This window comes from Chionomys nivalis, chromosome 25 (genome assembly GCF_950005125.1).
Source record: "Chionomys nivalis chromosome 25, mChiNiv1.1, whole genome shotgun sequence".
Taxonomy (NCBI): Eukaryota; Metazoa; Chordata; class Mammalia; order Rodentia; family Cricetidae; genus Chionomys; species Chionomys nivalis.
Genome location: NC_080110.1, coordinates 29,117,739 through 29,142,135, shown reverse-complemented (window position 1 = coordinate 29,142,135; position 24,397 = coordinate 29,117,739). Strand labels below are relative to the sequence as shown.

Sequence of the window (24,397 nt, the reverse complement as noted above, 5' to 3'; positions counted from 1 at the left end):
TTATTGCCTCTATTTCAATTTTTAAGACTTGGACAGATTCCTTCACTTGTTTGATTGTTTTTCTTCATTTTCTTGCCTTTCTTTAAGGGCTTTTTTTTTTTTAATTTCTTGCAATCTTTTGTTTTTTCCCCTTTTTTTATTTAATGGAATTTTTCTTTTCCTCTTAAAAGCCTCCATCATCTTCATAAAATTATTTTTGAGGTTGCTTTCTCCTGCTTCATCTGTGTTGGGATGTTCAGGTCTTGCTGATGTAGAAACACTAGTTTCTGGTGCTGCCATTTAGCTTTTTATGCCGTCTGGCCATCTCCTCCTGTCGGTGCAGGTGGGGCCTGTACCTCCGTGGGTCAGTCTTCCTATTCATATTTGATTCTTCCTTGTTCCCAGGCAGCTGCTGTACCAGGAAGTCACCAGCTTGCCCTGGCCTCACTTTAGCCTCTCCTAAATCTCTAGAATCCTGAAGAGCAGCTGTGTTGCCTGAGGAGACATTGTGGCTGAGGAGCCTGTGTAGGAGACCTGAGCTCAAAGCAGGATTTCCTTGTAAATGTGTCCTGAGTACCAACACTGAAATATGTTCACAAATCCTGCATTTGTGGAGGTGAAGTGCAAGATGCTGAGACACAGGTGAGGCAGGGACTTGACTGTATGGGCACGTGTAAGGAAACGTGCATGTATTCCCATATGAGTAAAAGGAGCAAAGATCATAAGAGAATGGAGCTGTGTTACTGAATAGACTGTGGTGTTGTCTTTGGCAGCAATAAAAGAATGCCAAAGGCCATTGTATATTACAAAACCAAACACGTGAAGGAACAGAGAAGTGAGGCATGAATATATACCAAGTTAGGCAGTGGACAGAGAACCAAGTGTGGACTTTCTGCTAGAAGCCTGCATCCCTCTGTGTCTCCTGAGTCCTGTGGGCCTACTTTGTCCTCTGTGAATAGAGACCAGGTTCACTCTGTCCCAGACTGTCTGTGCCTGTCCTTTGAAAGACATGTGGCTCTACCTGGCGACCCCTGTGGGTCTTTACTACCTTCTGCATTGGTACCGTGAGAGGCAGGTGGTGAGCAATCTCCAAGACAAGCATGTCTTCATCACGGGATGTGACTCGGGCTTTGGGAACCTGCTGGCCAGACAGCTGGACAGGAGAGGCATGAGGGTGCTGGCTGCATGTCTGACGGAGAAGGGAGCCGCGGAGCTGAGGAACAAGACATCAGACAGGCTGAAGACAGTGATCCTTGATGTCACCAAGACAGAGAGTGTTGTGGCAGCCACTCAATGGGTGAAGGAGTGTATTGGGAATAGAGGTACAATTGAGATCCTTGTCTGTGTCTGCTGGTTTGACTCCGTGTTTGAAGGGGACTCCTGGTTATACTCCCTGGGAAGATGCTTTATGTGGGTTGGGGCACTTGAAGTACTAGAGCCTCCTCTTCTCCCCTGAACATCACCTGAGCACTTTCTCTCTCTCTCCAGCCCCTACCTGCTGTCTCTCAGTCTCTCTGGTCTTGGTAAGAAGGTGCCCTGTGGAGGATTTGCCTTCTCATCTTCCTGTCTGTGTTCTGTCCCCTTCTCTATGTAGACAATCTAGACTGCTGGATGCTTAGAGCAGGGTCCCTTTCTGGAGCAGAGGATGGGACTTGTCCCTGGGCTATGTGTGCAGGGTATCTGGGGCCACACTTGGGTAGATGTCCTGGGTCAGCACTGTACTTGCTCTTTCTTGTCACCTGCCATCCTTTGTGGAGGGAGGCAAGACTGCTCCTGTGTAGAGTGTCTATGACAAGATTAAGGACTGATTTGGGAAAGTAAGATAAAGGCTATTTTTTTTTCATCCAGCTGACATTGTTAATTGTGATGGCACAAAAAAGACCCTTGGTTAAAAGAAGTTTAAGAATAAGTTGAAAACATGGTGATTGTTCAAATTACTAGAACATGTTAAATAACAAAATTTAACCTATAATTTAGCACCCAGTGCATAAAAACTGGTAACATTTTCACCTGTGTGCATTAAAGTAAATGCATTCTTTTCCCTTAGAAAGGTGAGCAATTTTTACCTTGACAATTCTTTGATGATTTTACTTTTGAAACATCGTTTATCTGTTTCTTGATTGTTCTGGAACTCTGTAGACCAAGCTGGGCTCCAAATCAGATATCAGTCCTCTTGTGTCTCTTAATTGCTGGGATTAAAGGCGTGCACCACCAGAGCCTGACTTGCATGGTAATACTTAATGAATTAAGAAAATCTAACCATCAAGAAAGCCGCACAAATGAACCATATCTTGGGGTCAGATGCTGGGATTTTTTGGTTTATATGTGTTTTTTTTTTAGCTTGAGTTTTTAGGATAGGAAATGGATAATGACTGGCCTTGAACTCACGACCTTTCTGCCCCAGAACCTCCTGTACCAGGATTGCAGGTCTGTGCCACCACCCACATCTTGTTCCCTACAGTTATGATCATGAGCACTGGCCTGGTCGTCAGTTTTCTGAGCTTGTGATGGAATCCTAGCAATAAAATATCTCAGTTAAACAGTTTGTGTTTCCAGGAAGATAAGGTATGAGTTTGGAGTGAGGTGGCATGTGACTTTTGGGGCCGATTCCTCAAAACCAATAAGCACCACATTAGCCTTGAACCCAGTAGCCTGCAGGTGACAGGCACGGTGGCTGACAGTGAGCGTGATGGTGAGGTGTGCAGCACTGACGGGGTGGCTGCCTGGATTCTGCCACAGTGACTAAAAGAGACCAGCGACAGCGTCCCAAGGATGAGCGGGATGAGAGGGTTCTGTTCTCTGGGGCAGAGTGGGAAGCTGTGCTGTAGCCTTGCTGCTCCCTCAGGTTGGCCTTGTGTTTTGTAAGCTCCTCGGGGAAGTTGCTCAGTGTTGATGCTCAATATGCCAAGGCATATTGGCCAGAAGACACCCTGGGATTTGTCATGGGCTTCCTTAGATTATTTATTCCTGTGGGTTTCATTGCTTTTTTTTTTTTTTTTTAAAAAAAGGGATCTCCCACCTAGGTTTCACAGATTTGTCTAGGTTATTGGGCTAGTAGTCTCCTGCCTAGGCCTCCCCAGTTTCAAGATTACACACAAGCCCCCTCTCTGGCCTTTTCATGTGGGATGTGGCGCTCAGCCTCAGGTTTTTGTGCATGGGAGGCAAGTGCTATGCAGACTGAGCTGTCCCCCACGACCCTTTCTCCTACTTTTGTTTGCCATGAAAGACAGAGGCCTCAGTGTGTAAACTGCTCAGAGAGATCTGAAAACACGGCTGTAAGCGTAAAGTATGTGCAAGCATGAAATCTACCTGTAAAACACAAGCAGAGCATCTTGATCTCCAGGTTAGCAGAGGCACAGCATGTGTTCAACATCTGTTCTGAAGATCTGCTGAGAAGTGACTGCTATTGATTCCCATGCAGCACACGGGGCCATGAAGGGTTAAAGGAGCTTGGAGCCTCGGGGATGGGTTCCCCAGCTCTGATGATACCATGCTGCTGTGGGACAGTAGTCTTTTATCCTGCCACTTGCCTTATTTTTAACAAAATGCTGATTGGCCAGTAGCCAGGCAGGAAGTATAGGCAGGGCAACAAGGCAGGAAGTGGATGCAGGGAAACGAGAACAGGAGAATTCTGGGATGAGGAAAGGTCCCTCTGCAGCTATCATCCAGAGGCAGAAGAAGCAAGGTGAGAATGCCCCACTGATAACAGGTTCCGAGCCACATGGCTAATACAGACAAGAATATGGGATAATATAAGTTATAAGAGTTAATAAGAAGCCTGTGCTAATACGCTAACCAGTTTATAATTATTGTGGGCCTTTGTGTGTTTTCTTTGTGCCTAAATGGCTGTGGGACCTTGTGGGACAGAAACCTCAGTCAACCAAATGGCACCAACATGGACAGCTAAATCCACTTAAAACCTGAGAGAGTTTGGGAAGGAATTCTAGATACAAAATAATAGCGTTATGCACGGCTTGTTGGTAACATTTTCTCAGGTGGACTCTGTTTGCTAGAGGCAAGTGCACCTCATTTAAGAGAGGCTTCCTGAGTCAGCTTTAGAAGCAAAAACCTTGCAGCTGTTTTAAGAGGCCCCACACCTAACACTTAAATGGTGTTTATGGGTAGCCAATAGCATGCTTCTTGGTGATGGCAGGGACCTTGAAACTTCATATAGCTGTGGCAATAAACACGGCTCCAGCCAGTTCCTCCACCATGAGGCTAGACTCTCAGAAAGCTAAGGATTGAGGTGGATCCAGCTGTCAAAGCTATGGTGTTAATGCAAGCTATATATATCAATTAGCCAATTAAAGACTCTTATGGTCAGAAACAGAATGATATACAGTAAAGATAGGTTCAAAGACAAAGAAAACCTCTAAATGGTTTACAGTGTGTTTAAAAATATATGTAGGTTTGGGAGAGAAAAGTAAAAGGATAAAGTTCTTAAAATAAAAAAGAAAGGAAGAGAGAAGTTGTGTGTGGTGGCACACACCTTTAATCCCAACAATGGGAGGCAGAGGCAGGCAGATTTCTGAGTTCAAGGACAACCTGGTCTACAGAGTGAGTGCCAAGACAGCCAAAGATACATGGAGAAAGCTAGTCTCAAAAAGCCAAAAACTTAATGTAAAAATGAAAGAATCAGAATTGAAAATAAAACCATGAGAAGAAGGAAAGCACACAGAGAATCTGGATACTGTATGTTATTATATTCTCTTTGAATTGTTTGAATGCTGAGGAAGGTACAACAGCTGTTAAAAGACATTTGATATTAAATGTTGCTGGATTAATCCAACATACATATTTTGAAAATGCTTTGACTTCAAAATTTAAGTCAAAAGATATGTTACTTTGGAACAGAGGTTTTGTTTTTGATTCCACAGGAAGTGAGAGGCTGTGGATTCATTCTTGTTTAAGAAAAAAGAGGTTTGATCAAGGAAGACCTCCTGTGTAATCTCTGATACAAATAGATGGACCAGATGTCTGAATTCTACATGCAGAACAGCCTCAAGACTGCTCGCTGAGATGATCAAGCCCCATAGAACATTCCAGCCAGGACTGGAACATAATTCTAAATTTTCTTTAGTTCCCTGTAATATTATTAGCCCTCTCCACCATCAGGGTGTAGCTTGGAAAACTATGCCCATATTCCCCAAAAATGGATTATGGATATTTATCCTTGTTTACAGTGTTGGTTACAAGATGTTATGAATAATGGTCTGGACAAACAGATTAAGAAAGAATATTATATGCAGAGTTCTTGTTCAAAAAGGTGGGAATGTGCTGTGGGACAATGGTCTTTTATCCTGTCACTTGTCTTATTTTTAATAAAACACTAATTGGCCAGTAGCCAGGCAGGAAGTATAGGCGGGGTGACCAGGCAGGATGTAGAGGTGGCGTGATGAGAAGAGGAGAATTCTGGGAGGAAGAAAGGTCACTCTGCAGCCATCACCCAGATACAGAGGAGGTAAGATAAAAATGCTTAGCTGAAAACAGGTACCAAGCTTTGTGGCTAACGCCGACAAGATTTATGGGCTAATATAAATTATAAGAGCTAATAGGAAGCTTGAACTAATAGGCTAACCAGTTTATAATTAATGCAAGCCTTTGTATGTTTTCTTTGGGACTGAATGGCTGTGGGACCTGGTGGGACAGAAACCTCTGTCAACTCCATGCTGCTCTTCACTGTGTCCTAGTCTCCAGTGCACACACGTCTAAGCTGTCTTATCTTGTGGAGTGTGCATTTCATCCATAACTACACCTGACTGTGTGACTCTCTCTCTTCCCACTGTTCCCAGGACTCTGGGGCCTGGTCAACAATGCTGGCATCTCCATCCCCTCGGGTCTCAATGAGTGGATGAACAAAGAGGATTTTGCAAAGATACTGGATGTGAACCTGTTGGGCATGATCGACGTGACTCTGAACATGATGCCCTTAGTGAGGAAGGCCAGGGGTCGAGTGGTCAACGTTTCCAGCGTCTTGGGACGATTGTCTTTGTTTGGTGGTGGTTACTGCATCTCCAAGTATGGTGTGGAGGCCTTCTCGGATTCCCTCAGGTAATGACAGGGATGTGGGTATCTGAGAGAATCATTGGAATAGGGTTTTATTTAATGAAGACTATTAGGAGGCCATTATAAATAGGACAAGCTCTGGTTTGGTCTTCTATAACTATCTCCTTATCAGAGTAAAGTGATCATTCTCCAATAATATATTTCCATGTCTCGAGTAAGGCCAAGGTGGAGACAGGAGTTATTTATTTATTTATTTATTTACTGACTTACTTACTTACTTAGTTTATTTTTGTCACGGTCTATGTAATTTTGACTGGCCTGCAATTTACTACATAGACCAGGCTGGCCTCAAACTCATACAGAGCTATCACCTGAGGACTGGAATTAAAGGGTTCTGTCAAGATCAAAGTTGTGTTCCAGCATCCTGCCTAGTTCAGTTCATCTTATCCTGCTTGGAGTTGGAGACATGGCTCAAAGGCTATGAACACTGGCTGTTCTTCTGGAGGTTCCAGGTTCAATTCCCAGGAGCCACATGGCAGCTCACAACTATCTCTGACTCCAAGATCTGACCCCCTCACACAGACATACATGCAGAAAAACACCTGTGCGCATAAACATGTAATATCCTCCTGTAGTGGAAGGCACAGAAAGGGAATATTTTTTGAGGCATAGTCAGACATATGATATTTGGGGAAGAGTCTAGACTCTTGACATTTAATGATGTTCAACTTGAGGATGTCCTTGAGGTAGGCTGAGCATCTCATTCAGCTCATATCGTAGTTTCTACACTCTTGTTATAGTCTGTGGTCAACTCAATAAGAAATCAGAAGAAGGCTTTCCCCTAGACCTTAAAAACTCTGACAACTGAGAAATTGAAAGAGGAGAGAGAGACTGTGGCCATCCTTGCAGTGAGCAGAGCAGTTATCAGACTTAGGGTCCTAGAGCAAGGAGTCACGTGGGAACCTAGCAGCCTGGTGAGGAGGCCTTTGTGGCAAATGCTCAGTCTTAGGCTCTGTGTGGCCATTGAATGTGCTGCTGGCTGCTACTCGTCCAAAGGATAAGTCATATGATACAGGCAGGAGGCTGAGTCGGTGAGCACATGCAGGCATGTAGGGAGCATGAGAACCACAGACAAGGATGTACTTCATGATCTTCATGAGGCAAATGGGAAAAGAGTGAATCAGGGGAGCCCTGTGTGCCATGCAACCTGTCATTGTAAGAATGGGGGGATGGTATATGTGAGAGGCACTAAGAAAGCGGCCAGAGAGTGTTTCCAGGAAGATGCCTGCAGGAGCCATGGGCCAGCTGGACTGAGACAGATTTAGGGAAGGTTCAAACCTAAGAGTGAGGAGGAAGTGACTTGTGGAAGGGTAACCTGTTCACCTGGAATGTATAGACAGGTCTTACCTGGAGTCTAGTTTCAGGCCAGAGAGCCTCATGCACCAAATACTTAGTGTGACATTTGAAGCGCAGAGGCATTGCCCTCACCATGAGTTCCATCCCCATCTGCTGCACAATGCCTGTCTGAAGCTTGTGGCCTCTCCTCACCGCAGCCTCACATTTTCACGTGACTGTACTCTGATTCTGAGTGGCCTCATGGAAACTCCTCTGAAATCCTTGATGTCTCTCTATCTTGCAGGAGGGAGCTCTCTTACTTTGGAGTGAAGGTGGCTATCATAGAACCTAGTTTCTTCCAGACTGCTATTTCAAGGAGTGACAGGCATTTGTCACATTCCCGGATACTGTGGGACCGGTCAAGCTCAGAAGCCAAAGAGATCTATGACGAGAAGTTTTTGTTATCCTGTGAGTGGGTTTTGGGGTCCAAAGCAAAAGAGTCTAGAATTCTGAGTCTCCTGGTGGTGTTGACAGCAGTCTCCCTAAGGTGTTTCTTCTTAAAATGAGCATGATTAGCCTCTGTTTCCTTGGTACAGGGTGGGCATCTCTTCACATAATGAGATCCTGGGTTCTAGAACATGAGGTGTTGTTTCATTTAAATCCCTTATTATCAGGACATGAAAGTGAAGCTGGAGTCACGAAACAGTGACTTTTGATGAGCTTGGACTTGTTTCCACTCTTGCAGAGACAAGAGAGTTCTCTGTACAGAGACCCAGGTGGAGCATGTGTGCGGTTCCTCCTTGAAGCTGGGCTGTTTCCTCCTAATGACCTCAGACCGGCTGGGCTTGGCAAGGGCTTCAGATGTGGGCGGCTTGGCCTCTAGTGAGGCTTTCCTTCATGTTGGTCTAGAGCAGGAGTGTCAGAGGTAATCACCTCCTGAATCCTTTCTCCTTTTGCATAGATCTGACAGGGCTAAAGTTATTGGACAAAATGTGCAACACGGACCTCTCCTTGGTGACGAACTGCATGGAGCATGCGCTGACTTCCCGTCATCCCCGGACTCGATACTCAGTTGGTTGGGATGCCAAGCTCTTCTACATCCCTGTGAGCTACTTGCCCACCTTTCTTGCAGATCGCATCTTATTCTGGACCTCCACGAAGCCTGAAAAAGCTCTGTGAAGCCTGCATCAGTTTACGTAGTTGGGAATTTAAGAATGCAGTGTGAGGGAGAGAATCCTCAGGAGAAGGCAGATGCTGGGTTTGGGACAAACTTGTCATTGGGAGGGAGATCCATAGGTGCCTGACTTGTCTTCCTTTGGTATGACCATGGAGAACATAGAGCCACAGGAAAACCTTCTATGTTTAAACAATGATTCCAATCTTGATAAAAATAAGAAAGTGATCTTCCATATATCAGGTCATCCATGTTACTTATTTTAATTTAAATTTTTTTATTTGTCTGTCTTTATGTGTGTCTATATTGCATATGTGTAGGAATACCCATGGAGTCCAGATTATTAATTTTCCTGAACATGGAGTTACAGGCTGTTGTGAATTACCTAACTGTGGAGTTTAACACAACTTAGGTCCTCTAGTCTACCACCTCCCCTATGGTTAAACCCTTTATTTATGATTTTAGTTAATTATCTATTTTGAGAGAGGTTCTTCCTATGCCGCACTGGTACATAAAAACATTCTGACTCTGCTTTCCTGCAGCAATCTGGCTTAGCTATGAAGCCCTGACTAGGATCAGTGAGGGAATAAAGAAAGGACAGACATACAGACACATGGACAGAAAAACTGGTATCCAGTGGCATGCAACATGTACTCTTAGTATGTATATTATAAACAGCTAAGGGAAAAGACTTTGTGATCTCTGTAGGAGGTCTGAAGACAGCTGATGTGGGATTCACCTCTGTAGGTATGTATTTCTGTTCATCTGTGTATTGCCACATGGCTGTGGCTTACCAGCTAAGGTTCCATCTGGCTCCTGCAAGGCTACATGGCTTCTCTCTGACTCCACCCTTTTTTCTCCCAGCATTCAGTTTAGTTTGACCTGTTCTGCGTGCTGACTGTGGGGAGTAAAAATATTCCTCTAAGTTTCTTTGTTTCCTGCTTGGCTTTCCTGGCTCCACCATACAGCACAGACTCAGCTGGCTACAGCAAGGGTCAAACTCAGCAGGCAACGAGGTATGTGTGTGGACTGTGACAATCTCAGTGTTAATCTAGGCAAATTTTGGGTGAAACACTGCATTTTCTTCACTCTTCCTACCAGTGATAGAAGCTGCATCTTTGTGACTACAGCTCTTCACTAATATGGGAAGGTAGGGCCTCACCTTGGCTCCCCCAAGGCCCAGAGTAGCTCCAAGGCAGCAGCTTGGATGCTGCCAGTATAGGGGTGGGAATGTGCTATTTACAAACTCTAAATATCTCTGCCTTTGTTTCTGCTCCACTTTAGCTCTTATAGCTATCAAAATACATCCAAGCAACTGTACCGATAGCTGAATATTATTTCCTTGTCTCATATCTACAACTATATACAGTTTTGCTCTCTATTTTTTCTTCTTCACTTCTCTCTTTTTTTAATATCTCCTTATTTCTGAGAGCTCATTACTCACCTCTTCACCTGTGGGGCAATGTTTTCCTCTGGGGTTCCTCATGGGCCCCCCGTACACCTGGTACTCTTCTGTGTTTTTTGGGGTTCCTCAGTCAGCTCCTCATTGTGGCGCTATATGTTGGGGATCAGCCATAAAAGTGGACCTTTTTGCCATAATACTGCTGTAAGAGTAAGTATTGTAGATAATGTAATGCTTGCCAAGGCTGATCAAAATTAATATAATGGACTTGCTGTCTCTTTATGGCATTCTCTAACAGTGTGAGTGCCTCTTTGGCTGCTTCTGTAAGCTGTCTAGTGGAATTTGGATCACTGTTCCCTTTAAGAATTTTACTTAGTAGATCAAGGCCTCCCGTAGGATATTTTAAATAAGATCTCAGTTATTGGATGTTTTCCAACAACTTTTAAAAATCATTTAGAGTCTTTAAACTATCATTTTTAATTTTTAGTTTTGAGGCCTAATTTTTTCTTTAAAATTTAACATATCACCTAAATTCTGGAAAGGCGTGTCTCTTGTATTTTCTGTGGAGCAACGATTAACCCTGTATGCTCTGTTGTAGTAGTCCATATTTCTCAAGTAAAACACCTTCATCTTTATGGGCAAGTAAGATATCACTCATATACTGGACAATATAAACCTGTGGAAATAGATCTCTAGCATTTTGTATAGCCTGAGCTACAAATTTCTGGCACAAGGTAGCACTGTTTGCCATACCCTGAGGTAAGACACTCCACTGATATCTTTTCATTGGCTCTTTGAAATTAACTTAGGTTATACTAAATACAAATCTTTGACAATCTTGTGGTGCGAAAAAGATGGCATAAAAACAATCTTTTGAATCTAAAATAATCTTATGGGTGTCTTTTGGTATAGTTATAGGAGAAGGCAACCCAGGTTGTGATGCTCACATCAGCTACATGGTTCCATTAGCCTCTCTTAGGTCCTGAATTAATCTCTACTTTTCAGACTTCTTTTTAATTACAAAAATAGGAGAATTATGGGAGTGGGGATTGGATGGTATAATGTGACATTTTCCCAGCTATTCTGGCACTAGCTGTTGGGAAGCTTGTAAGTTTTCTTCTATTAGAGGCCACTGATTTTACCCATATAGGCTTGCTACTTTTCCAGACAATTGGGTAACCTGCATGGAGTGCAGGTTTCTCAGTGACCTCTCCTAAAAACATCCTAATGCTACTTTGGGAGACCTTTCACTAGGAATGATAGGATTGCTTCTTCTCTTATTTTCCTTGTCTAGACCCTGATTGGGTAATAATCCTTGCTGAAACATTTGATTAGCAATAACTGTTGGAGGGATATGTCAGCCCCATAAATTTACCGGTAAATGAGGAACAATGTATGACTGAAAAGTTCCTTCATGACCTTTTCCATCCTTTCATAAAGCTCATTCTTACTTTGTTCAGGATTTTGAGTCTGACCAATCCCTTGTAGCTTTGGTACAGTCTCCATTTTTCACAATTTTGAAGGCCATTTACTGACAGGTATAACAGAAATATCCACAGCAGTATCCAGAAGAGCAGAAAAACTGGTAGTCCCCTCCTGACAGGCAAGCTTTGGCTTCTAGTCTCCTGGGGGCAGAGCTTGAGTTATGTCACTTTCTGTGAGGTCACGCAGAATCAGAGTACAGTCACATGACAATGTGAGGCTGCGGTGAGGAGAGGCCACAGCTCAGACAGGCGTTGTGCAGCAATGGGGGTGGAACTCATGGTGAGGGCAATGCCTCTGCGCTTTAAATATCACACTAAGTATTTGGTGCATGTAGCTCTCTAGCCTGAAACTAGACTCCAGGTAAGACCTGTCTATACATTCCAGGTGCAAAGGGTTACCCTTGCGCAAGTCACCTCCTCCTCACTCTTAGGTTTGAACCTTCCCAAATATGTCTTAGTCCAGCTGGCCCATAGCTCCTGCAGGCATCTTCCTGGAAACACTCTCTGGCTGCTTTCTTAGTTCCTCTCACATTTACCATCCCCCCATTCTCTACAACTGACAGGCTGCATGGCACACAGGGCTCCCCTGATTCACTCTTTTCCCATTTGCCTCATGAAGATCATGAAGTACATCCTTGTCTTTGGTTCTCATGCTCCCTACATGCGTGCATGTGCTCACCGACTCAGCCTCCTGCCTGTATCATATGACGTATCCTTTGGTTGAGTAGCAGCCAGCAGCACATTCAATGGCCACACAGAGCCTAAGACTGAGCATTTGCCACAAAGGCCTCCTCACCAGGCTGCTAGGTTCCCACGTGACTCCTTGCTCTAGGACCCTAAGTCTGATAACTGCTCTGCTCACTGCAAGGATGGCCACAGTCTCTCTCTCCTCTTTCAATTTCTCAGTTGTCAGAGCTTTTAAGGTCTGGGAGAAAGTCTTCTTGTGATTCTATAATGGGTTTATCACAGACAAAAACAAGAGTCTAGAAACTACGATATGAGTTGAATGAGATGCTCATCCCATCTCAATGACATCCTCACGTTGACCACAACTAAAGGTCAAGAGTCTAGACTCTTCCCCAAATATCATGTGAACTGTCTTGTGGGTCCTGGAATTAAACCTGGATCCTCTAGAAGAGCAGCCAGTGCTCATAGCTGCTGAGTCATGTCTCCAGCATCAAGCAGGATATGATTAACTGAACTTGGCAGGATGCTGGCATACAATTTTCATCTTGACAGGTTCTTTTAATTCCAATCCTCAGGAGATAGGTCTGTATGTGTTTGAGGCCAGCCAGGCCAGTCACAGTTACATAAACCGTGTTAGAAAGAAGGAAAGAAGGAAAGAAGGAAAGAAAGAAAGAAAGAAAGAAAGAAAGAAAGAAAGAAAGAAAGAAAGGAGGGAGGGAGGGAGGGAGGGAGGGAGGGAGGGAGGAAAGAAAGAAAGAAAGAAAGAGAGAAGAAAGAAAGAAAGAAAGAAAGAAAGAAAGAAAGAAAGAAAGAAAGAAAAAGTCTTGTCTCAGTCCTGCCCTTCCAGTAACACATGGAAATGTGTTCCTGGAGAATGATCACCTCCCTCCTACAAGGAGACAGTTATCGAACCTGAAAACCTGAGTGTGCCCTCTTCATGATGACCTTCTAATGGTCTTGATTAAATAAAACCCTATTCCACTGATTCTCTCAGATACTCACATCCCTATCATTACCTGAGGGAGTCTGAAAAGGCTTCTACACCATACTTGGAGATGCAGTAACCACCACCAAATATAGATATTCGACCCAAACCATGGAAACGTTGACCACTTGGCCTTTTACCTTCCACACTAAGGGCAGCATGCTCAGAGTCACCTCGATCATGCACAACAGGTTCACATCCAGTATCTCTGCAAAATCCTCTTTGTTCATTCATTCATTGAGACCCGAGAGGATGGAGATGCCAGCATTGTTGACCAGGCCCCAGAGTCCTGGGGACAGTGGGAAGAGAGAGAGTCACACAGCACAGGTATAGTTATGGATGAAATGCACACTCCACAAGATAAGACAGCTTAGACATGTGTGCACTGGAGACTAGGACACAGTGAAGAGCAGAATGGAGTTGACAGAGGTTTCTGTCCCACCAGGTCCCACAGCCATTCAGTCCCAAAGAAAACACACAAGTGCCACATTAATTAAAACTGGTTAGCATATTAGTGCAGCTTCTTACTAACTCTTATAATTTATATTAGTCCATAATTCTTGTCTGTGTCAGCCACACAGCTTGGTTTTTGCTATCAGTGAGGCATTCTCATCTTGTTTCCTTTGCCTCTGGGTGATGGCTGCAGAGTGGCCTTTCCTCTTCCCAGAATTCTCCTGTTCTCGTTGCCCTGCCTCCATTTCCTGCCTGGTTGCCCTACCTATACTTCCTGCCAGGCTACTGGCCAATCAGCGTTTTGTTAAAAATAAGGCAAATGACAGGATAAAAGACAACTATCCCTAAGCAGCATGGTTTTATCAGGGCTGGGGAACCCATCCCTGAGACTCCAGGCTCCTTTAACCCTTCATGGCCCCGTGTGCTGAAATGGGAAGCAATAGCAGTCACTTCTCAGCTGATCTTCAGAACAGATGTTGAACACATGCTGTGCCTCTGCTAACCTGGAGAACAAGATGCTCTGCTTGTGTTTTACAGGTAGATTTCATGTTTGCACATACTTTACGCTTACAGCCGTGTTTTCAGATCTCTCTGAGCAGTTTACACTCTGAGGCCTCTGTCTTTCATGGCAAACAAAAGTAGGAGAAAGGGTCGTGGGGGACAGCTCAGTCTGCATAGCACTTGCCTCCTATGCATGAAGACCTAAATTTGAGCACCACATCCCACATGAAAAGGCCAGAAAGGGGCTTGTGTGTAATCCTGGAACTAGGGAGGCCTAGACAGGAGCCTACTAGCCCAATAGTCTAGACAAATCTGTGAAACCCAGGCAGGAGATCCTTTTTTATAAAAACCAGGCAAACGAAACCCACAGGAATAAACGAAGAGGGTAGGCAATGACCACTCCCTGGGTGTCTTCTGGCCGATATGCCTTAGCACATTCAGCATCAATATTGAGCAACTTCCCCGAGGAGCTTACAAAACACAAGGCCAACCTGAGGGAGCAGCAAGGCTACAGCACAGCTTCCCACTCTGCCCCAGAGAACAGAACCCTCTCATCCAGCTCATCCTTGGGACGCTGTCGCTGTTCTCTTTTAGTCACTGTTGCAGAATCCAGGCAGCCACCCCGTCAGTGCTGCACACCTCACCATCACGCTCACTGTCAGCCACCGTGCCTGTCACCTGCAGGCTACTTGGTTCATGGCTATTGTCGTGCTTATTGGCCCCGAAAGTCATGTGCCACCTCATTACAAATCCATACCTTAGCCAGCTGGAAATGCAAACTGTTTAACTGAGATATTTTATTGCTAGGATCCCATCACAAGCTCAGAAAACTGACGACCAGGCCAGTGCTCATGATCATAACTGTAGGGAACAAGATGTGGGTGGTGGGACAGACCTGCAATCCTGGTATAGGAGGGTCTGAAGCAGAAAGTTCGTGAGTTCAAGGCCAATCAGTATTCATTTCCTATCCTACAAACAAAAGCTAAAACAAACACAAATGTACCAAACAATCCCAGCATCTTACCCCAAGATATGCTTACATTAGTAGGGCTTTCTTGATGGTCAGATTTTTTCAATTCATTAAGTATTACCATGCAAGCCAGGCTGTGGGGAAGCACGCCTTTAATCTCAGCAGTTGGGAGGCACAAGAAGATTGATCTCTGAGTTGGAGGCCAGCTTGGTCTACAGAGTTCCAGAACATTCAAGAAACAGAGAAACGATGTTTCAAAAGTAAAATCATTTAAGAAATGTCGAGGTAAATATTGCTCACCTTTCTTAAGTGAAAATAATGCATTTACTTTAATGCACACAGGTGAAAACGTTACCAATTTTTATGCACTGGGTGCTAAATTATAGGTTAAATTTTGCTGTTTAACATGTTCTAGTAATTTGAACAATCAACATGTTTTCAACTCTTCTTAGATTTCTTTTAACCAAGGGTCTTCTTTGTGCCATTACAATTAACACTGTCAGCTGGATTAAAGAAGAATAACCTCTATCTTACTTTCCCAAATCAGTCCTTAAGCTTGTCATGGCTGCTCTACACAGGAGCAGTCTTGTCTCCCTCCACAGAGGATTGCAGATGACAATGACGGTGCTGGCCCACAAGATCTACCCAGGTGTAGCCCCAGACACCCTGTACAAATAGCAAAGGGAAAGTCCCATCCTCTGCTCCACTAAGGGACCCTGCTCTAAGAATCCAGCAGTCTAGATTGTCTACATAGAGATGGGAACAGAGCACAGACAGGAAGGTGAGAAGTTAAATCCTCCAAAGGGCATGTTCTTACCAAGACCAGAAAGACTGAGAGACAACAGATAGGGGCTGGAGATTAAGTGATCAGGTGATGTTCAGGGGAGATCAGGAGACTGCTGGTATTTCAAGTGCCCCAACCCACATAAGGCTTCTTGCCACAGAGTATAACCGGAAGACCCATTCAAACACGGAGTCAAACCAGCAGACACAGATAGAGATCTCAATGGTACCTCTGTTCCCAACACGCTCCTTCACCCACTGAGTGGCTGCCAAAATACTCTCTGTCTTGGTGACGTCAATGATCACTGTCTCCAGCCTGTCTGATGTCTTGTTCCTCAGCTCCTCTGCTCCCTTCTCCGTCAGACATGCAGCCAGCACCCTCATGCCTCTCCTGTCCAGCTGTCTGGACAGCAGATTCCCAAAGCCTGAGTCACAGCCTGTGATGAAGACATGCTTGTCTTGGAGATGGCTCACCACCTGCCTCTCCCTGATGAAGCACAGGAGGGTCCACAGGCCCACTAGAGCCACATGGCTTTCAAAGGACAGGCACAGACAGTCTGGGACAGAGTCAGCCTGGCCTCTATTCACAGAGGACAAAGTAGGCCCACAGGACTCAGGAGACACAGAGGAAGGCAGGCTTCTAGCAGGAAGTCCACACTTGCTTCTCTGTCCACTGCCTATCTGGGTATTTATTCATGCCCCACTTCTCTGCTCTCTCACCTGTTTGGTCTTATGATATATAATGGCCTTTGACATTTCTTTACTTACTGCCAAAGAAAACATCACTGTCTGTTCAGTAACACACCTCCACTTTCTTATGATCTTTGCTCCTTATTCTTATATGGGAATACATGCACGTTTCCTTACACATACCTACTACAGTCAAGTCCCTGCCTCACCTGTGTTTCAGCATCTTGCACTCTACCTAAACAAATGCAGGATTTGTGAACATATTTCGGTGCTGGGAATCAAGACACAATTTACAAGAAAATCCTGCTCTGAATTAAGGTCTCCTCCTCAGGCTCCTCAGCCAGAATCTCTCCTCAAAAAATACAGCTGCTCTTCTGGTTTCTAGAGATTTAGGAGAGGCTAAAGTGAAGTAGGGGTAAGCTGGTGATTTTTTGGTACAGCAGCTGCCTGGGAACAAGGAGGGATCAAATATGAATAGGAAGACTGACCCACAGAGGTACAGGCCCCACCTGCACCGACAAGAAGGAACCGATGGGCAGAGGGCAGTGTAAGAACACATTCAACAACATAAAGACCAATATGGCAGCACCAGAAACTATTGTTTCTACACCAACAAGACGTGAACATCCCAGCACAGCTGAAGCAGGAGTAAGAAACCTCAAAAATAATTTTATGAATATGATGGATGCCGTAAAAAGGAAAAGAAAAATTCCATTAAAAAATGGAGGAAAGACAAAAAAAAAAAAAACTGGGAAAAAGTCCCATAAAGAAATCCAAGAAAACCAAGAAAAAACAATCAAACAAGTGAAGGAAACAGTCCAAGACTTAAAAATTGAAATAGAGTAATTAGAAAACACAAACTGAAGGAATTCTGGAAATGGAAAATCTGGGTAAAGAAACAGGAACTACAGATGCAAGCATAACCAGCAGATCACAAGAGATGGAAGAGAGAATCTCAGGCATTGAAGATACAATAGAAGAAATAGAGTCATCGATCAAAGAAAATGGTAAACCCAGATAATTCTTAGCCTAAACATCAAAATATCTGGGAAAGGTTCAAACCTACCAATAGGAGTGGAAGAAGAAAGAGAAGTACAGACCAAAAGCACAGAAAATATATTTAACAAAGTGATAGAAGAAAACTTCCCCAAGCTAAAGAAGGATATGACTATGAACATACAAGAAGCTTACAGAACTCTAAATAGACTGGATCAAAAAAGAAAGTCCCATCCCCATATATTAAAGAAAACACTAAACATACAGAATAAAGAAAGAATACTGAGAGCTGCAAAGGAAAAAGGCCAAGTAATATAGAAAGGCAGTCCTATCAGAATTACACCTGACTTCTCAATTGCAACTGAAAGCCAGAAGATCCTGGGCACATGTGCTACAGACACTAAGAGACCATAGATGTCAGCCTAGATTACTATATCCAACAAAGATTTCAGTAATCATAGATGGAGAAAACAAGGTATTCCATGACAAAATCAGATTGAAATGATATCCACAAAATCTGCCCTATAGGAAGTACTAGAAGGGAAACTAAAACCCAAGGAAGTTTGCTGCACCCACAAACACACAGAAAACAGGTACTCTAACACCTCACACCAGCAAAATCCAAAGAAGAGAAACACACAAACACTACCACCACTAACAGCAAAACCAAATGTAACAGGAATTAACAATCATTGGTCATTAATATCTCTTAATATCAATGGCTTCTATTCAACTTGTTAAAGACACAGGTTAGCCTGGTGTTGGGGGCACATGCCTTTAATCCAAGCATTCAGGAGGCAAAGGAAGGTAGAACTCTGAGTTCAATGTAAGCCTGGTCTATGAGAGCTAGTTGTAAGACAGATTCCAAAGCTACAGAGAAGCACTGTCTTGAAAAACAAAATAAAACAAAGACACAGGCTAACAGAATGGATACAAAACCATCCTTCTGCTACATACAAGAAACACACCTCAAACCCAAAAACAGACATTAGCTCAGAGTAAAGGGTTGGGAAAAGTTTATCCAAATGGACCTAAGTGGTGTAGCAATCCTAATATCTGACAAAATAGACTTCAAACTCAAATTAATCAGAAGAAATGGAGAAGGACATTTCATATTTATCACAGGGAAAGTCCATCATGAAGAAGTCTCAAGTCTAACCATCTATGACCCAAATACAAGGGCAAACACATCTGTAATAAAAAACATCACAAAGCTTAAATCATATATCAAACCCCACACACTAGTAGAAGAAGACTTCAGCACCCCAATCTCACCAAGGAACAGGTCTGCCAGACAGAAACCTAACATAGAAATAAGGGATTTAACAGATGTTATGACTAAAACAGACTTAACAGACATCTACAGAACATTCCATCCCAACACAAAATAATATACCTTATCTCAGCACTGCATGGAACCTTCTCTAAAATTGACCACATACTCAATAACAAAGAAAACCTCAACAGATTTTTTTAAAAATGAAATAAGCTCCTGTATCTTATCAGATCACCATGGCTTAAGGTTAGAATTCAAAAACAAAACTAATTGCAGAAATCCTACAAACTCATGGAAATGTAAAAGTTCTCAACTGAATCATCACTGGATCAAGGAAGAAAGAAAGAAAGAGAGAGAGAGAGAGAGAGAGAGAGAGAGAAAGAAAGAAAGAGAGAGAAAGAAAGAAAGAAATTAAAGACTTCCTAGAATTCAGAGTAAATGAAGGCACAACATATCCAAACCTATAGGACACTATGAAAGCAGTGCTAAGAGGCAAGTTCATAGCTCTAAGTGCCTACATAAAGAACGTGGAGAAATCTCACACTAGCGACTTAACAGTACCCTTGAAAGATCTAGAACAAAAAGAAGCAGACTCAACCAGGAGGAGTAGTCAACAGGAAATAATCAAATTGAAGCTAAAATCAATATAATAGAAACAAAGAGAACAATACAAAGAATTAATGAAACAAAAAGTTTGGTTCTTCAAGAAAATCAACAAGACAGACAAACCCTTATCCAAACTATCCAAAAACCAGAGAGAGAATATCCAAATTAACAAATTCAGAAATGAAAAGGAGGATTTAACAGCAGACATGGAGGAAATCCAGAGAATCACCAGTTCATACCTTGAAAACTTGTTCTCCACAAAATTGGAAAATGTAAAAGAAAAGGACAACTTTCTTCATAGGGACCACATACCAAAACTAAATCAAGATCCGGTAGACAATTTAAATACACCTATAACCCTTTAGGAAATAGAAACAGTCATCAAAAGTCTCCCAACCAAAAGTAAAGCCCAAGGCCAGATGGTTTCAGTGCAGAATTTGACCAGAATTTCAAAGAAGAGTTAATATCAATACTCCTCAAACTGTTCCACTCACTAAAAACAGAAGAAACATTGTCAAACTCTTTATACAAGACTACAGTCACCCTGATACCAAATCATACAAAGACACATCTGAAAAAGAGAATTACAGACCAAATTCCTTCATGAGTATTTTATTGAACAAAGCATTCAATAAAAACTGGTAAGCAGAATCCAAGAACACAACAACAACAACAACAAAATAAATCCTAGCCTGCATCCCAGAGATGCAGGGATGTTCAACATACAAAAATCTGTCAATATAATCCACCATATAATTAACTGAAGGAAAAAAATGCATTATCATCTCATCAGATGCTGAAAAAGCATTTGAAAAAATCCAGCACCTTCATGATAAAGGTCTTGGAGAGATCAGGGATACCTAAACATGATAAAGGTAATATACAGCAAGCCAACAGCCAACATCAAATTAAATAGAGAGAAACTCAAAGTGATCCCACTAAAATCAGCCAGAAGACAAGGTTGTCCACTCTCTCCATATCTCCATATCAGTATTGTACTCAAAGTTCTAGTTAGAGCAGTAAGTCAGCAAAAGGAGATCAAGGGGAGACAAATTAGAAGAAAATGAGTTAAACTTTCACTATTTGCTGATGATGTGATACTTTACATAAGAGACCCCAAGAATCCTTCCAGGGAGTTCCTAAAGCTGATAACACCTTCAGTAAAATGGCAGGATACAAGATTAAATAAAAAACAAACCAATAAAGAAATACAGCAGTAACCCTCCTATATATAAATGACAAGTGGGCTGAGAATGAAATCAGAGAAATGAGCGGGAGAGATGGCTCAGAGGTTAAGAGCACTGACTATTCTACCAGAGGACACGAGTTCAGTTCCCAGCACCTATATGGCAGCTCACAACTGTCAGTAACTCCAGTTCCAGGGGATCTGAAACCCTCACACGGTCATTCACGTGGCAAAATCACCAATGCACATAAAATAAAAATAAGAAATATTTTTTAAAAAAGCAGGCCGGCAGTGGCACAAGCCTTTAATCCCAGCACTTGGGAGGCAGAGGCAGGTGGATCTCTGTGAATTCAAGAAGAGCCTGGTCTACAAGAGCTAGTTCCAGCACAGGCTCCAAAGCTACAGAGAAACCCTGTCTCGAAAAACCAAAAAAGAAAAAAAGAAAAAAAAAAAAAGAAAAGAAAAGAAATCAGAGAAACATCACCCTTCCTAAAAGCCACAAATAACATAAAATACCTTGGGGTAACTCTAATCAAACAAGTAAAAGGCCTGTATGACAAGAACTTTAAGTCTTTGAAGAAAGAAATTGAAGGAGATATCAGAGGATGGAAAGATCTCGCATGCTCTTGGGTAGGTGGAATCAACGTAATAAAAATGACCATCTTAACAAAAGCAATCTACAGATTCAATGCAATCCCATCAAAATTCCAACACAATTCTTCACAAACCCCGAAAGAAAAATATTCGGCTTCATATGGAAAAATAAAAAGTCCAGGATAGCCAAACAATCCTGTACAATAAAGGAGCTTCCAGACGCATCACCATCCTTGACTTAAAGCTCTACCATAGAGCTACAGTAATAAAACAGCTTCATAGTAGCATAAAAAAGACAATGGATCAATGGAATCCCCTGATATTAATCCATACACCTATAAACACCTGGTTTTTGACAAAGAAGCCAAAATTGTACAATGGAAAAAAGAAAGCATCTTCAACAAATGGTGCTGGCATAACTGGATGTTGACATTTAGAATAATAAAAATAGATCCATATCTATTCCCATGCATAAAACTCAAGTCCAAATGTGTCAACGATCTCAACATAAATTCAGTTACATTGAACCTGATAGAAGAGAAAGTGGGAAGTAGCCTTGAACGCATGGGCACAAGAGACCACTTCCTAAATATAACCCCAGCAGCACAGACACTGAAAGCAACAATAAATGGTACCTCCTGAAACTGACAAAAGGACAATCTACAGAATGAAAAAAGAAATTTACCAACCCCAGAGGGCTGTCTCCAAAATATATAAAAAACTCAGGAAACTAAGCACCTAAATACAAGATAACCCAATTAAAAAGTGGGGTAGAGTTCTAAACAGAGAGTTCTAAACAGAAGAAACTCAAATGTCTGAAAGACATTTAAAGAATTGTTCAACATCCTTAGCTATCGGGGAAATGTAAAATAAAACAACTCTGAGATACCTCTTACACCTATCAGAATGGCTAAGATAAAAAACTCTGATGACAGCTTATGTTAGAGAGGACGTGGAGTAAGGGGAACACTCCTCCATTGCTGATGGGAGTGAAAACTTGTACAGTCACTTTGGAAATCAGTATGGCAATTTCTCAGAAAATCTGGAATCAGTCTACCTCAAGACTAAGCATTATCACTCTTGGGCACATACCCAAAGGATGCACAATCGTATCACAAGGACATTTGCTCAGTTAAGTTAATAGTAGCATTATTTACAATAGTCAGAACCTGGAAACAACCTAGATGTCCCTCAACCGAAGAATGGATAAAGAAAAGGTGGTACATTTGCACAATAGGGTACTGCTCAGTGCTAAAAAATAATAACATTTAAAATTTGCAGACAAATGGTTGGAAGCTAAAAGACCATGCTAAGTGAAGTAACCCAGACCCAGAAAGACCAACACGGTGTATACAAACTCCTAAGTGGATCTTAGACTTAAAGCAAAGGAGAACCGGGTACAATCCACAAGCCCGGGGAGTTAGGTAAAAAAGAGGACCCCAAGAGTGACACACATGGAGGGCCCTAATGGGAGCCCTAAGTCTCTGGATTGACAGCTGGGAAACCTGTATGGAACCAAACTAGGCCTATGAATGTGCCCGACAGCTATGTGCTTGATCTGTTGTGGGGTCCCTTGGCGGTGGGACCAGGACCTATTCCAAGTGCATGAACTGGCTTTTTGGACCCTATTCCCTATGGTGGGATACCTTGCTCAGCCTTGATAGAGGGGCGAGGGGCTTGGTCCTACCTCAACTTAGTATGCCAGACTTTCTTTTCTTTTCTTTTGGATTATTTCTTTTTTTTTTTTTTTTTACTTAAAAATTTCCACCTCCTCCTCCCCTCCCATTTCCCTCCCCCTCCTCCTATACCCCTCCTCCTCCCTCTCCAGTTCTAAGAGCAGTCAGGGTTCCCTGTCCTGTGGGAAGTCCAAGGTCCTCCCCCCTCCATTCAGGTCTAGGAAGGTGGGCATCTAAACAGACTAGTCTCCCACAAAGCCAGTACATGCAGTAGGATCAAAACCCAGTGCCATTGTCCTTGGCTTCTCAGTCAGCCCTCCTTGTCAGCCACGTTCAGAGAGTCCAGTTTGATCACATGCTCCATCAGTCCCAGTCCAGCTTGCTTTGGTGAGCTCCCATTATTCAGCCCCACCGTCTCAGTGGGTGGTATGCCAGACTTTCTTGACTCCCCAAGGAAGGCCTCACCCCTTCTGAGGAGTGGGTAGATGGTGTGAAAAGGGAGGAAGTGGAGGGGCGGAAGGAGAGGAGGGAGGGGAAACTAGGGTTGGTATGTAAAATAAAAGAAAAATTTTTAAATAAAAAAAGATGCTCTTCTCCGGGTTCCATAGATTCAGTCAGACAAGAGCTCAGCCATCTTGAGTTGTAACCTCCATGACTGTTACTGACCGACCTGAGCCAGGACTTCTTGCTTAATTTCCCAGCAAGCCTTACTCAGAACCTCTAGAGTTTGTGTGGAGCTGTGCCTCTGGTTCCTGGCTCTAGAGATGTGCTCAACTAACTCTGTGATTCCAGCTCAAACTAAACCAGGCACCTTCCACCAGAGATCAAGCCATGTTTCCAGTATCTGTTTCTTCCACCACTCTGGCCTGACCTGTAAGGACTCAAATTGGTCCTTTTGCTCTCAAGGACCCGATTCCATCTGCAAGTCCTCCAACACAATGTGGGCAATTTTGATTTTCCCCCTGTTTCTTTAATGGAATTTTTCATTTCTTCTTCAAGGGCTTCTATCATCCTCATAAAATTATTTTTGAGGTTGCTTTCTCCTGCTTCATCTGTGTTGGGATGTTCACGTCTTGCTGGTGTAGAAACACTAGTTTCTGGTGCTGCCATATTGCTCTTTATGTTGTTGAATTTGTTCTTACATTGCCGTCTGCTCATCTCTTCCTTCCTGTTGGTGCAGGTGTAGCCTGTAACTCCGTGGGTAAACCTTCCTATTTATTTGATCCCTCCTTGTTCCCAGGCAGCTGCTGTACCAGGAAGTCTCCAGCTTTCCCTGGCCTCACTTTAGCCTCTCCTAAATCTCTAGAAACCAGAAAAACGGCTTTGTTTTCTGAAGAGATTCTGGCTGAGGATCCCGAGCAGGAGACCTGAACTCAGGGCAGGATTTCCTTGTAAATGTGTCCTGAGTCCCAGCACCTAAGTATGTTCACAAATCCTGCATTTGTGGAGGTGGAGTGCAAGATGCTGAGACACAGGTGAGGCAGGGATTGACTGTAGTGGACATGTGTAAGGAAACGTGCATGTATTCCCATATGAGTAAAAGGAGTAAAGATCATAAGAGAATGGAGCTGTGTTACTGGACAGTGATTTTTTTTTCCCATTGGCAATAAGTAA

General features: G+C 43.0%; 1 protein-coding gene and 1 pseudogene across 1 annotated transcript; one reads left to right on the top strand and one right to left on the bottom strand.

Moving 5' to 3' along the window:
- Positions 1 to 988: 988 nt before the first annotated feature.
- LOC130866534 (retinol dehydrogenase 16-like) lies at positions 989 to 8,499 on the top strand. The gene is made up of 4 exons (XM_057758054.1): positions 989 to 1,301; positions 5,772 to 6,030; positions 7,625 to 7,788; positions 8,282 to 8,499. The coding sequence occupies exons 1-4, from the start codon at positions 989 to 991 to the stop codon at positions 8,497 to 8,499; spliced, it is 954 nt and encodes a 317-aa protein (XP_057614037.1).
- Positions 8,500 to 13,079: 4,580 nt separating this feature from the next.
- On the bottom strand, positions 13,080 to 16,672 carry LOC130866201 (retinol dehydrogenase 16-like; annotated as a pseudogene).
- Positions 16,673 to 24,397: the final 7,725 nt, after the last annotated feature.